Here is a 16217-nt window from a genome sequence, read left to right as displayed (position 1 = left end):
ATTTCTGCTCTAATCTTGGTCAACTCCTTCCTTGTCAGTGGGTTAGGCCTGTCCCTCTGTTGCTGTTCCAGTTTCTTGAGGTGAGAATATAGAAACTGCATTTTAGATTTTTCTATTCTTTTGAGTGAGGCTTGGATGGCTATGTATTTCCCCCTTAGGACTGCCTTTGCAGTATCCCATAGGTTTTGGACCATTGTGTTTTCATTCTCGTTGGTCTCCATAAATTGCTTAAATTGATTTTTGATTTCCTGGTTTATCAAGTCATTCCGGAGCAGGATGGTTCTTAGTCTTCAAGTGTTTGAGTTTCTTCCAAATATTTCCTTGTGGTTGAGTTCCAATTTCAAAGTATTCTGGTCTGAGAATATGCAGGGAATGATTTCAGTCTTTTGGTATCGGTTGAGACCTCTTTTGTGACCCAGAGCATGGTCTATTCTTGAGAATATTCCATGGGCATTAGAATAGAATGAGTATTCTTTTGTTCTGGGGTGTATTGTTCTATATATATCTATGAGGTCCAACTCGTCAAGTATGGCATTCAAAGCTCTTCTTTCTTTGCTGATTTCTTACTTAGGTGATCTGTCTATTGCTGATACTGGAGAGTTGAGGTCCCCTACTATTCGTGTATTTTTATCTATATGTCTCTTTATTGTGGTTAAGAGTTGGCTTGCGTATCTTGCTGCTCCCCTGTTCGGGGCATATATATTTATCATTGTCATATCCACTTGTTGGATACTTGTTTTAAGAATAATATAGTGCCCTTCTGTGTCTCTCTCTCTAGCCTCTAGTTTAAAATACAATCTATCTGATATGAGANTCTGATATGAGAATTGCTACCCCAGCTTTCTTTTGAGGTCCATTGGCGTGAAAGATGGTATTCCATCCCTTTACTTTCAGTCTGAATGTATCTTTAGGTTCAAAATGAGTCTCTTGTAGACAGCAAATGGATGGGTCATGTCTTTTTATCCAATCTGCAACCCTGTGGCGTTTTATGGGAGCATTTAGGCCATTTACATTGAGATTGAATTTTGGGAGATATGATTTTAATGATGCCATGTTGCCAGTAAAGTCTTTGTTTCTATCGATTGTGACTTTCTGTTCTGTATCACTCTTTCGGCCTTTTTACTTTTATAGAACCCCCCTTATATCTCCTGTAGGGCTGGTTTGTGGTTACGAAATTGCCCAATCACTGGCAATTCTGGAAGATCTTTATTTCTCCATCAATTCTGAATGACAGCCTTGCTGGATAAAGGATCCTTGGCTGCCTGTTTTTCTCTGAAATAGCTTTAAAAATGCCCCCCAAGCCTTTCCCTCATTCCAGGTCTCTGTAGACAGGTCTGACATAATTATGATACCTTTGCCTTGGTATGTGAGAAATTTCTTTGCCCTGGCCGCTTTCAATACTGTATCCTTGGATCTAATATTTGTGAATGCACTATGACGTGACGTGGCGTAGGTTTGTCGTGGTTGAGCTTGGTAGGGGTCTTCTCTGCCTCTTGGACACGAATGTTTGTTTCCCCTGCTAGATTAGGGAAGTTTTCAGCTACAATTTTTTCAAATGTCTCTTCTAGACCTCTGTTTTTCTCCACCACCTCAGGGATGCCGATGATTCTGACATTGGAACTTTTCATTGAGTCAGTAATCTCCCATAACCTACATTCTTGAGCGTGGATTTTTTTAAGTCCAGATTCTTTTTTAGCTTTCTCTTCTACTAACCCATCCTCCAGTTTGCTGATACGTTCTTCTGCCTCATTCACCCTGGCCATCAGAGCCTCTAGTTTTGACTGCATTTGGCTCATAGAATTTTCAATTTCTGCCAGATTCGCTCTCATTTCTCCCCTTAGAGATTCTATATTCTCATTAACATTTTTGTTAATACTTTTTTCAAGTCTACACATCATCTTGACCATTGTTACTCTGAATTCCATTTCTGATAATTTGGTTATATCCATATCCATTAGTTCTGTGGCAGACACCACAGACTCATTGTCTTTTCTTTGCTGGGGGTTTTTTCTCCTTCTCGTCATTCTGATGAGGTAAGGTTGTGGGGTTGTCCAGAGCCCAAATTATTGACTGGGTCCCAGGCCGTGTGCCCTTGTTTTATAGGGATCTTAGGGATGTGTGCTTCTTGATTTTTCAGCCTGCCTTCCAGGGGTAGGTGCCTGCCGCACTGATATTCAGGCAACCCTGTTTGGGTAGAGTCTCCTTGTCCCCTGCGGGTGGGGGGGATGGGGATGGGCACACTGTGAGCCGGTATTTCCAGGCTTTTGTTCTCTGGCGGCTTTCCCTGGCAGTTTGCTGTGCCTCTTCTGAGAGTCAGAGCAGCAGTAGCCAAATCTCAGCCTCTGTCTCAGAACAGAGGGATTGTGGACCATTTTTCAGATGTTCTGGCCACTTTAACTCTGTTTCTGTTGGTGCTGCTCAACCCTGCAGCATCCTGGGATGTGCGCCCCACACTCGGCGTCCCAGCCCTCACTTCCAGGGCCGGCGTGTCTCTGTCCTTTGTGTTTCTAATACCGCCAGCTGCCAGCCACCCCTGCGCTCTCCGGAGCTCTGTTTCAGTGTGGTTCGTGCACTCTGGAGCTCCAGTTTTCAGCCTGGTCTCGCATGTTCCCCGGCTCATGGTCAGTCTGCTCTCTCGAGGGTGCCGGTCCAGGAGTACGCCTGCTCCCCCGTGCTGCTGACTACCGCTTCCCGGTGCCCGAATGCGGCGGCTCCCTCACTCTTACGTTTATCTTCCGATATCTGTGCGTGGTTTCATGGCTCCCCGCTTCATACCTCAATACTCATCGCTGGAGATGTTCATTTGTAGAGATCCAGTTGTATCTTCCTGCGTCTCATGCTGAATCCGTGGATGTTCAGGATGGTCTGGTACCTATACAACTCGACTCCAGGGGCCAGCTGAAAAAGGGGTCCCTTACTCCTCCACCATCTTAACTCCCACCTATTGGGAGTTTTTTTTTTTAATTCAGTAGCCAACATATATTACATCATTAGTTTCAGACATAGAATTCAGTAATTCATCAGTTGCATATAACACCCAATGCTCATCACATAACTTGCCTTCCTTAATGCCCATCATCCAGTTACCCCATCCCCCCACTGAGCAACCCTCAGTTTGGTTCCTATAGTTAAGTGTCTTCATGGTTTGTCTCCCTCTCTGATGACTTCCCATTCAGTTTTCTTTCCCTTCCCCTATGATCCTCTGTGCTGTTTCTTTATTCCACATACGAGTGAAACTATGATACCTGTATTTCTCTGATCGACTTATTTCACTCAGCATAATACCCTCTAGTTCCATTCATGTTGATGTAAATGGTAAGTATTCATCTTTTCTAATGGCTGAGTAATATTTCATTGTATGTATACACACACACACACACACGTGTATATACCATATCTTCGGGGAGCATGGGTAGCTCAGCCATTAATCATCTGCCTTCAGCTCAGGTCATGATCCCAGGGTCCTGGGATTGAGCCCTGCATCAGGCTCCCTGCTTGGCAGGAAGCCTGCTTCTCCCTCTCACACTCCCCTTGCTATGTTCCCTCTCTCGCTGTTTCTCTCTGTCAAATAAATAAATAAAATCTTAAAAAAAAATACCACATCTTCTTTACCCATTCATCTGTCGATGGGCATCTCCGCTCTTTCCATAGTTTGGCTATTGTGGACATTGCTGCTATAAGCATTGTGGTGCAGGTGCCCTGAAGGGAGTTCTTCAAGCTAAAATGGAAAGATTCTAATTAGTAACATGGACACATATGAAAGTAAACAAAAATCACTGGTAATGATTACTATATAACCATTTTAAAATACTGTATTGTAATAGTAGTGAGTAAATCACTTTTAACTCTAATATAAAGGTTAAAAGATAAATCATTAAAAATAACTATAGTTAAAGTAATTATTAGTTAATATACTATGAAAAGATGTAAATTGTAAAATCAAAGCCATAAAATGTTGAGGGGAAGAGATAGGATAACATTTTTGTATTCAACCAAAGTTACCTTCTAACTAGCTTCAAATAGAATAATATAAATGTGCTTAATATAAGTCCCATGGTAACCACAAATTAAAAAATAAACTCAAGCAGATGCACAGAAGATAAAAAAATAAAATCATCAAATCACAAAAGAAAACAGCAAGGAGGAAGAAAGAAACAAGGGAACTACCAAACAGCTGGAAAACAATTAACAAAATGGTAGAGTACATCCTTACCTATCAGTAGTTACTTTAAATGTGAATAGATTAAATTCTCCAATCAAGAGATATAGAGTGGCTGAGTGGATTTTAAAAAAACACAACTACATGCTGCATATAAGACAATCACTTCAGATTTGTGGATGCACATAGGCTGAAAGCAAAGGAATAATAAAAGATACTCCATGTAAATGAAAATCAAAAGCAAGCAAGAGTAGCTGTACAATAGCAGACAAGAGTCTTTAAGTCAAAAACTGTAACAGGAGACAAAGAAGGTCATTATATAATGATAAAGGGCTAAATTCATCAAAAGGATATAAAATTGTAAATATATATGTACCCCACATTGGAGCATCTAAATATATAAAGATTGGCAGAACAGAAATGAGAAATAGGCAGCAATACAGAATAGTAGGGGACTTCACTTCCCCTCTTTTATCAATGTATAGATCATTCAAACAGAAAATCAGTAAGGAAAAAACAAATTTGAATAACACTATAACCAAATATACCCAACAGATATATACAAAACATTCTACCCAACAACAGAATAATATATATCTTTCTTAGTCACACACAGAACATTCTCCAGAATAGATCATATGTTTGACCAAAAGAAACCCTAATCTTAACAAATTTAAGAAAATTGAAATCATATTATGGATATTTTCTGATCATAACTGCATGAAACTAGAAATCAATAACAGGAAAACTGGAAAATTCACATGTATGTGGAAATTAAACAACACCCTCCATTAAACAACACCCTCCTGAACAATGTATAGGTCAAGAGGAAATCAAGAGAGAAATCAAAAAATATATTGACAAAAATGAAAATAGGAGCACAACATACCAAAACTTATGTGATGTAGCAAAAGCAGTTCTAAGTGCGATGTTTATAACAATAAATGCATACATTGAAAAAAAAGAAATATCTAAAATAAATAACCTGATTTCATGTCAAAGAACTAGAAAAAGAAGAAACAAAGCCCAAAGTTAACTGAAGGATATAACAAATATCAGAGCAGAAATAAATGAAATAATGACTAGAAAAACAAAAGAAAGGATCAAAGAAACCAAGAGCGAATTTTTGAAAAGATAAACAAAATTGATAAACCTTAGTTTGTCTGAGTTAGACTAAGAGAAAAAAAGAGAAGACTCAAATAAAATCAGAAGTGAAAGAGGAGACATTACAACTCATAACACAGAAATACAAAGGATTATAAGAAACTACTGTGAACAATTAATAAATTGGATAACCTAGAAGAAATGGATATTTCTAGACACATATAACCCAGGAAGACTGAAACATTAATAGAATCTGAATGAATCAATAACAAGTAAGGACTTTGAATCAGTAATCAAAAATCTCATTCATCATGACCAAGTGGGATTTATTCTCAGATTACAAGGATGGTTTAACGCATGTAAATCAATAAATGTGATATACCATATTTACAAAATGAAGGATAAAAATCATATGATTATCTCAATAGATGCAGAAAAAGCATTTCACAAATTTCAACATCATTTCATGATAAAAAAAAAAAAGCTCTCAACAAATTAGGTGTAGAACAAATGTACCTCAACATTATAAGGCCATATATGACAAACCCACAGCTAACATCATACTCAATCATGAAAATCTGAAAGCTTTTCCTGTAAGATCAGGAACAAGACAAGGATGCCCATTCTCACCACTTCTATTCAAAATAGTACTGGAAGTGCTAACTAGAGCACTTAGGAAAGTGAAAGAAATAAAACAATACAAATCAGAAAAGAAGAAGTTAAGTTTCCTGTTTGTAGATGACATGATCTTACACATGGAAAACCCTAAAAATCCCCCCCCACACAAAACTTTTAGAACTAATTAATAGATTCAGTAATGTTGCAGGGTAAAAAAATAAAAAAACATAAATCAGTTGCATTTCTATACCATAAAAACTATCCAAAAAATAAGTTCAAAAAACAATTGCATTATAGTAACATCAAAAAGAATAAAATACTTAGGAATAAATTTAAACAGAGTTGAAGGAATTGTACAAGAAAAACTATAAACAATGATGAAAGAAATTGAAGAAGACACAAATAAATGGAAAGATTTCCTATGTTCACGAATTGGAAGAAATAATATTGTTAAAATGTCCACACACCCACAGCTATCTACAGATTCAGTGCAATACCTCTCAAGATTCCAATGGCATTTTTTTACAGAAATATAAAAAACAATCCTAAAATTCATTTAGAACCACAAGAGATCTTAAATAATTAAAGCAATTTTGAGCAAGAAAACCAAAGCTGGAGGCATTACACTTCCTGATTTCAAATTATAAATGTATAGCAATCAAGACAGTACTGTACTGGCATAAAAAGAGACACATAAATGACTAGAACAGATTCAAGAGCTCAAAATAAACCCATGCATATGCAGTCAATTAATCTTTAACAAAGTTGCCAAGGATACACAATGGGAAAATGATAATCTCTTTAATAAATGTGCTGGGGAAATTGGATATTCACATGCAAAAGAAAGAAAGTGGATCTTTATCTCACAAAAATTCATTTTAAATGAATTAATGACTTAAACAGAAGACCTGAAACCATAATAATCCTAAAAAAAAAAGAAAGAAAACAGAGGGAAAATCTTTGACATTGGTCTTGGCATAATATTTTGGATTTGACACCAAAGCCACACATAACAAAGGTAAAAATAAATAAGTGGGATACATCAAACTAAAAAGTTTCTGCATAGCAGAGGAAACAATCAATACAATAAGACAATCTATGGAATGGGAGGAAATATTTGCAAACTATTTGATAAGCAGTTATTCTATAAAATATATATGTGACTCATATAACTCAATAGCAATAATACTAATAACCTTATTAAGAATGGTCAAAAGACCTGTATGGATGTCTTTCAAAAGAACATACAATTGGCATACAAGTATATGAAAAGGTGCTCAACCTCACTAATCATCAGAAAAATGTAAATCAAAACCACAATGAGATATTACCTCACAACTGTCAGGATGGCTATTATCAAAAAGTCAAGGCATAAACAAGTGCTGATGAGGATGTGGAGGAAAGGGTATCCTTGTTCACTGTTGGTGGGAATGTAAATTGCTACCACATTATGGAAAACAGTATTGAGGTTCCTCAGAAATTAGCAATAGAACTACCATATGATCAACCAATCCCACTTCTGGTGTATATCCAAAGGAAATGAAAACAGGTTACTGAAAAGACATATGCACTCCCATGTTTATTGTAGCATTATTTACAGTCATAAAGATATAGAAACAACCTATGTGTTCATCAGTGGATGAGTAGATAGAGAAAATATAGAATATATGTATAATTGAATATTATTCAGTCTTTTTTAATAATATTTTTATTATATTATGTTAGTCACCATACAGTACATCCCTAGTTTTTGATGTAAAGTTCCATGATTCATTACTTGCATATAACACCCAGTGCACCATGCAATAGTGCCCTCCTTAATACCCATCACCAGCCTATCCCATTCCCCCACCCCCCTCCCCTCTGAAGCCCTCAGTTTGTTTCCCAGAGTCCATAGTCTCTCATGGTTCATTCCCCCTTCTGTTTACCCCCCCTTTCTTCTCCTACCGATCTTCCTAAATAAATAAATGCCACCATTTGCAACAACATGGATGTACCTAGAGGACATTATGCTAAGTAAAATAAGCCAGACAGACGAGTGCTGCATGATCTCTCTTATATGTGGAATCTTTAAAAAAAAAAAAAAAAAGACAAACTCATAGTAATAGAGCAGAATGGTGGTTATCAGGAACTGGGAAGTGGGAGTTAGGGGAAATGTTTGCAAAAATGTACAAAATTTCAGCTATAAAATGAGTACGTTGTGGAGACCTAATGTACAGCATGGTGTCTATAATTAATAATAATATATTAATAATGTATAATTAAAATGCTAAAAGAATAATCTCAAGTGTTGTACCACAACAAAAATGAAAACTATGTGAGGTGGCAGATGTGTTAATTAGCTGGGTGTGGTAAGCATTTCACAATTTATATGTATATCAAAACATCACATTGCATATCTTAAATATTTCCAATTTTTATCTGCCAGTCATACCTCAATAAAGCTGGAAAAAATAAAATGAATAAAATAAAATACTTAACCCATGGAAAAAAAAGAGATGGACATTACATATTGATAAGTTAGTCAATTCATCAAGAACATGCAGCAGTTATAAACATAGAGTGCCCCAAAATATAGGAAGTAAAAACTGACAGAACTGAAGGAAAAAATACACAGTCCTACAATAATTGGAAATTTCAATAACCCATTTTCAATAATGGGTAGAACACCTAGACAGAAGATCAATACAGAAATGGAGGATTTCATAACACTGTAAACCAACTAGATGTAATACACATGTATAGAACACTCTACCCAAAAATGGAAGAGTACAGGTTCTCTTATGAGCAGACAGGACATCCTCCAGTATAGACCATATGTTAGGATGCAAAACAAGTCTCAATAAATTTAAAATATTGTAATCATGCAAAGGCTCTTCTCTGACTTCGGTGGAATGAAACTAGAAATCAATAACTGAAGGAAAACTATAAATTCACAAATTTGTGAAATTGAACAACACTCTTAAACAACTAATGAATTAAATAAAAAATCTCAAGGGAAGTTAAAAAAATACTTTGAGATAAAGAGATAAAATGAAAAACAACATACCAAAAATTTTAGGATGCAATAAACTAGTATTCAGAGGAAAATTTATGGCTATAAATATTTATATTGTAAAAGGAGTAATATGTCAATTCAATATTCTTTACACCTTAAAGAATCAGAAAATGAAGAGCAATCTAACCCCAAAGTTAGAAACAGTAAATTGTGAGGATTGGAACAGAGATAAAACCAAATAAGGAATAGAAAACAGTAGAAATAATCAATAAGACCAAAACTGGGACTTTGAAAAGATTGACAAAATTAAACTTTTAGCTAGACTGAACAGAGAGACAGAGAGGACACAAATTACTAATATCGGAAATGAAAGTGGGACATTACTACAGACCTTATAGAAACAGAAAGAATTATAATAGTATGAAGGATTGCGTGCCAATAAATTAGAAACCTAGATGAAATGGAAAAATTCCTAGAAATACACAAACTACCAAAACTGACTCAAGAAGAAATTTTTAAAATTTTGAATATACCTAAAGTAAGTAAAGAGATTTATTAATCAAAAACCAATCAACAAAGAAAAGTTCAGGACCAGATGGTTTCACAGGCAAATTCAATCAGAAGAATAATTAACATGAGTCTTTCTCAAAATCTTCCAAAAACAAAAGAGAGAGAAAGAGAGAGAAGTGAGGAGCACATTCTCTAACCAATGGAAGTAGGCAAGAAAAAAAAAAGGCATCCAAATTGGGTAGAAAAAAGTAAAATTACCTCTGTTCATAGATGGTATGATCTTATATGTAGAAAACCCTAAAGATTCCCCCGAAAACCTGTTAGAAGTAATAAATTAATTCAGCAAAATTGCAGGATACAAAATTAACACACAGCAATCAGTTGCATTTCTATATAACACAATGAATAATCAGAAAAATTAAGAAAACGACTACATTTATAATATCATGAAAAAGAATAAAGTACTTAGAAATAAACTTCATCAAGGAGGTGAAAATCTCAGTACACTGAAAACTAAAAGCTGTTGCTAAAAGCAGTTAGATACGAATAAATGGAAAGACAGCTTATGTTCATGGATTGGAAAAGTTAGTATTTTTAAGATTGTCATCACTACCCAAAGTAGTCTACAGATTTGATGCAGTCTCTATCAAAATCCCAATGATATTTTTTTGCATAAATAGAAAATTTCATCTTAAAATTCATATGAAATCTCAAGGGACCCCAAATAGCTAAAATAATCTTGAAAAAGAACAAAGTTGCAGGTCTCACTTATTCATTTCTAAACTTACTACAAAGCTACAGTAATCAAAACAGTGTGGTATAGACAGAAAGACTAATGGAATAGAAGTAAGAGCCTACTAATAAACCCTCACATATATGGTCAGATGATTTTTGAAAAGGGTATCAAGACCATTCAATGGAGAAAAGACGGTCTTTTCAACAAATGGTACTGGGAAAACTGAACACGCACATGCAAAATAATGAAGTTGGACCCTTACACCATATACAAAAATTAGCTCAAATGGAAAGCTACAGAACTTTTAGGAAAAAAATATGGGGGTGGTGCCTGGGTGTCTCAGTTGGTTAAGTGTCTGCCTTTGGCTCAAGTCATGATCCCAGGGTCCTGGGATCAAGCCCCTCGTCTGGCTCCCTGCTCAGTGGGGAATCTGCTTCTCCCTCTCCTCCTGCTCCTCCACCCCCCAATTCGTGCTCCCTCACACATGTGTGCTCTCTCTCTCTCTCTCTCAAATAAATAAATAAATATATAAATAATCTTTAGGAAAAAACATAGGGAATAAGTTTCATGACATTGGATCTGGCAATGATTTCTTGGACATGACATCAAAAGCAGAGGAAACAAAAGTAAAGGTAAACTGGACTACATTAAAATTTAAACTTCTAAGCACCAAACCACAACCAACAAAGTGAAAAGGCAACCTATGGAATAGGAGAAAATGTTCACAAATTATATATTCAATAAATGTCAAGTATCCAGAATATATAAAGATTCTTACAACTCAACAACAAAAGACAAACAACCCAATTAATAAATGGGCCAATGATTTGACTAGTCATTTCTCTTAAGAATATATGTGAATGGTCAACAAACACATGAAAAGATGATTGACATCATTAGTCAATAGAGAAATGTAAATCAAGACTACAGTGAGATACCACTTCTTACCCACTAAGAAGTCCAAAATATAAATACATACATACATACGTACATAACATAAAGAAGAGAGAGAGAGAAAGACAGAAAGATGGAGGGAGGGAGGGAAGGAAGGAAGGAAGGAAGGAAGGAAGGAAGGAAGGAAGGAAGGAAGGAAGGAAGAAAGGAAGGAAGGAAGGGAGGGAGGGAGAAGGAAGGAAACAAGTGTTTATGTGGATGTGGGAAACTCCAAATCCTCATACATTGCTACTGGGAATGTAAAATGGTACAGCTGGTGTGGAAAACAGTTTTTTCAGTTTTTCATAATGTTAAACATAAAATTATCTGTGACCCAGCAATTCTATTCCTAGGTGTATACTTGAATTGAAAACAGGTGTTCAAAAGTTATACACAATTGTTCATAGAGCATTAGGCACTATAGCCAAAAGATGGAAATGGAATATCCATCAAAGATGAATGGATAAACCAAGGGTGGTATGTCCATAAATGGAATATTATCCAGGTATAACAAGGAGTGCATTGCTGATACATGCCACAGCATGGATGAACCGTGAAAACATGCTAAAGGAAAGACACCAGACACCAAAGACCACATATTGTTTGATACCATTTGTAGGCAATATCCAGAAAGGAAAGAAATCTAATGAGACAGAAAGTAGATTAATGGTTGCCAGGATCTGGGGATGGGGGAAATAAGGAATTATTGCTTAATGCCTATGGGGTTTCCTTCTGAGGTGATGAAAATATTCTGGAACTAGATAGTGGTGATGGCTTCCCAACACTGTGAATGTACTAAATGCCACTGAATTGTACACTATGAAATGTGCACTTTAAAATGGAATTTTATGTTATGTAAATTTTAGCTCAATAGAAAGAATTGTCCCCTCCACCCTATTTAGAAAGCTTATAGGTCAATAGAAAGGCTGAATGGTTGGGAATTTTGTAGGCCTAAACTGGGTGGGATGATGGTAAGATTTAGATAAGAACTGCAAATATCTAACACTTAAGACCACATCTTCATCACTTTTTTAAAGATTTTATTTATTTATTTATTTATTTATTTATTTATTTATTTATTTGAGAGAGAGAGAGAATGAGAGAGAGAGAGAGAGAGCATGAGAGCAGGGAGGGTCAGAGGGAGAAGCAGACACCCTGCTGAGCAAGGAGCCCAAAGTGGGACTCCATCCTGGGACTCCAGGATCATGACCTGAGCCAAAGGCAGTCGCTTAGCCAACTGAGCTACCCAGGTGCCCCTCTTCATCATTTTTCATTGGTAAAAAGAAAAGGTGAGTCTTTGGGGCCTATTTGATAGCCACGATATTCATTTCTCTAATACTTAATACATCCCAATCTATCACCAATTGCCCACCCAAAATGTTTTTACTGGTTCATTTCATTCTAATCCTCAAAAAGCCTTGGTTAGTGCCAGAAATAGGGCATCCAAACATGACCTCTTATTCTAATCCAAAACTTACTTGTTGAATAACCACAAGGTTTTCATCACATACTAACAGTAACAACTGTGCCTCTGCCTTTCAAGCAGGTGCAGTATGCCACACAAAAGTTATATTCCCCAGGACAGCCCCCAAATTAAAGGGCTGCCCCAAGTGCTACTCATAATTATCAAAATTAAAAAGAATTTTTAAAACTTTATACTACAAACTAGAATAGTTAAGATTTAAAATGATAGTATCAAATATTTTTAAATGATTTAAGAAATTGGACTTGTAAAATAAATTTTTAATTACTTATTATCCAGTACTTTTACACCAATCTTATGAAGCTGGTATTATTTCCTCTGTTTCACAGATGAAGAAACTTGGACTGAGAGTGTCTGATTTTCCAAAGTTATTTAACTATGAAGTGGAAGAGATGAGGTTTAAACCCCCAAAATCTGATCACAGATCCTTCTCTTTTTCACCTCTACCTACCTTTTGACCCAGACAGAAGAAAGCTTTCAAATCTGTGTTACTTTGGAAAATCATTGACATATCTTTTGCAAGGTTAGCAAAGTGTGGTGCTAACATTGCCAATAAGCTTCATACCATAATAAAAATTTCTGAAATAGTAAGAATATCCAAATTTCTACTCATTTGCAAGATTAGAATATAGTATCACAAGCAGTCTCATCCAGCTTCTCTGAGTGTAACCTGTGAAAAATACCTACAACTTAATAACAATCACAGTTAATCATCAACAGGACCCTGGCAGCAAGGTACCACACATCTGTATGTAACATCATATTATGGTACAATAGAGTGAAAAAGGCACAAGTCTTGGAGTCAGGTGAACTGGGTTTGGAGCTTATATACTAGTTAGTGAGTATAACCATTGACAAAGTACTTAATCTTGTTAAGTTTTCTTTATTTATAAAACAATACTACCTATCACATGGACTTACGAAGATTGAGATAAAAGCCAAATGAAATAGGGGCGCCTGGGTGGCTCAGTCATGAAGCATCTGCCTTCGGCTCAGGGCGTGATCCCAGAGTCCTGGGATCGAGCCCCACATCAGGCTCCTCCGCTGGGAGCCTTCTTCTTCCTCTCCCACTCCCCCTGCCTGTGTTCACTCTCTCACTGGCTGTCTCTCTCTCCATCAAATAAATAAACAAGATCTTTAAAAGAAAAGCCAGATGAAATAATTAAGATAATTATGCCAAGAAAGTTATAAGCCAAATTGATACCTGGACTTCAAAGGTAGATAACAAATATTTTCATCTAAATAGTTATTGTTGCTTTTAATGTTTTCTGTGAACCTTGGAAAAAAAATCTCACCTCTCACTTCTGCTTCTAGTTCCACTTGTCCTATTCAGACAAGGAACGCTATGAAAATGAAGAGAGACCTGAGGTCCAGAAGCAGATGCTCATCGATATGGCCAAAAAGCTACCAGTTTACACAAGAACTGGGAGTGGAGGTCAGTTCATCCAGTCACCTAGAGAAGCGGCAAGTCACCTTTTGAGACCGGCAAGGACCTCAAAAAGGCTAAGTCATATATATCCACAGGCTCATCTGTATACCTAGCACTGGAGTCTACCACTAACATTTTGCTATGTTACTTTTTATCACATATCTGTCCACAAATCCATCCCTCATCCATCTTCCATCAAGCCATCTTATTTTTTCATACATTTCAAACTATCAGATATCAGTACACATCTACCTAAATATTTTATCATTCTTTTTTGACTGAAATTTGCATACAAATACACATACAAATCTTAAGTGTACCATTCAGTGTTTTGACAAATGTACACATCTGTGTAACTAAAACCTCTATAAAACATTACCACATCCCTGGAAAGTTCTCTCATGCTCCTTCCCAGTCAATCCCACCACCCACCACCAATGCAACCACTATTCTGATAGTTTTCCATCACAGATTATTTTCACCAGCTCTAGAATTTTATATAAATATAACCACACAGTCTATACTGTTTTGTCTGGCTTCTTTTATTTAGCGTAATATTTTGAGATTCATTCACATTGCTGTGTATTTTAGTCCTTTTATTGCTGAGTGGTATTTCATTGTATGAATATATCGTAGTTTGTTTATCCATTCACCAGCTGATGCACATTTGATGTTTACAGTACTTAGCTATCATGAGTAAATCTGCTATCAATATTCTTGTACAAGTATTTGTGCAGACATATGTCATCTTTCTTGGGTAAATGTCCACTATGGAGTTTTACTCTTAACTTTCCTCTGTATGACTAAAATAGTACTAGCTGAGCTAGTTCTCCACCTTTCAAAATTTGAAAATCAAATCTCTTTTGACAAGTCATCCTAATGTTTCTAATAATGAAGATTTGTGTTTCAAGGCTTTGGACATTAGACATTTATGTTCATCTGTCTATCATTTATTTATTCAGGAATCATTTATTAAGATCCTATGTGGCAATTGGGGGAATTTTAGTATGGTCTAGGCATTAGATATTAAGGACTTATTATTAATTTTGTTAGAGCATTGATGTCATGGTGGCCATGACTTTTTAAGAAGTCTTCATGCATACTGAAATATGGTGAAAAGTAGACAGGAAATTATTTGTATAAATTCTTTTTTTTAATAATATTTTTTATTATGTTAGTCACCATACAGTACATCCCTAGTTTTTAATGTAAAGTTCCATGATTCATTACTTGCGCATAACACCCAGTGCACCATGCAATACGTACCCTCCTTACTACCCATCACCAGCCTATCCCATTCCCCCACCCCCTCCCCTCTGAAAGCCCTCAGTTTGTTTCCCAGAGTCCATAGTCTCTCATGGTCCATTCCCCCTTCTGTTTACCCCCCCTTTCTTCTTCCCTTTCTTCTCCTACCGATCTTCCTACTTCTTATGTTACATAAATGAGTGAAACTATATGATAATTGTCTTTCTCTGCTTGACTTATTTCAGTTAGCATAATCTCCTCTGGTCCCGTCCATGTTGCTGCAAATGTTGAGTAATTGTTCTTTCTGATGGCTGAGTAATATTCCATTGTGTATATAGACCACATCTTCTTAATCCAGTCATCTGTTGAAGGGCATCTCGGCTCCTTCCACAATTTAGCTATTGTGGACAATGCTGCTATGAACATTGGGGTGCCTATGGCCCTTCTCTTCACTACATCTGTATCTTTGGGGTAAATACCCAGTAGTGCAATGGCTGGATCATAGGGTAGCTCAATTTTTAACTTTTTGCAGGACCTCCACACTGTTTTCCAAAGTGGCTGTACCAACTTGCATTCCCACCAACAGTGTAAGAGGGATCCCCTTTCTCCACATCCTCTCCAACAATTGTTGTTTCTTGCCTTGTCAATTTTTGCCATTCTAACTGGCGTAAGGTGGTATCTCAAGGTGGCTTTGATGTGAATTTCCCTGATGGCTAATGATTCTGAACATTTTTTCATGTCTGTTAGCCATTTGTATGTCTTCATCGGAAAAGTGTCTGTTCATATCCTCTGCCCGTTTTTTGATTTGATTATTTGTTTCTTGTGTATTGAGTTTGAGAAGTTCTTTGTAGATCTTGGATACCAGTCCTTTATCTGTAGTGTCCTTTGCAAATATCTTCTCCCATTCCGTGGGCTGTCTCTTAATTTTTTTGACCATTTCCTTGGCTGTGCAGAAGCTTTTTATCTTGATGAAGTCCCATATGTTCATTTTTTCTTTTTTTT

At 36.4% G+C, this 16217-nt stretch overlaps 1 protein-coding gene across 2 annotated transcripts in view; it reads left to right on the top strand.

The window, feature by feature from the left end:
- ZDHHC15 (zinc finger DHHC-type palmitoyltransferase 15) overlaps positions 1 to 16217 on the top strand; it is a 164061-nt gene that overhangs the window by 92981 nt on the left and 54863 nt on the right. For both annotated transcript variants that reach the window (XM_002929169.4, XM_019809840.2), the window contains exon 4: positions 13856 to 13976. In XM_002929169.4, coding sequence (XP_002929215.2) covers positions 13856 to 13976 — 121 coding nt within the window. The remainder of the gene's footprint in view (positions 1 to 13855; positions 13977 to 16217) is intronic.

This window comes from Ailuropoda melanoleuca, chromosome X (assembly GCF_002007445.2).
Source record: "Ailuropoda melanoleuca isolate Jingjing chromosome X, ASM200744v2, whole genome shotgun sequence".
NCBI lineage: Eukaryota > Metazoa > Chordata > Mammalia > Carnivora > Ursidae > Ailuropoda > Ailuropoda melanoleuca.
This window is presented reverse-complemented; position numbering and strand designations above follow the sequence as displayed.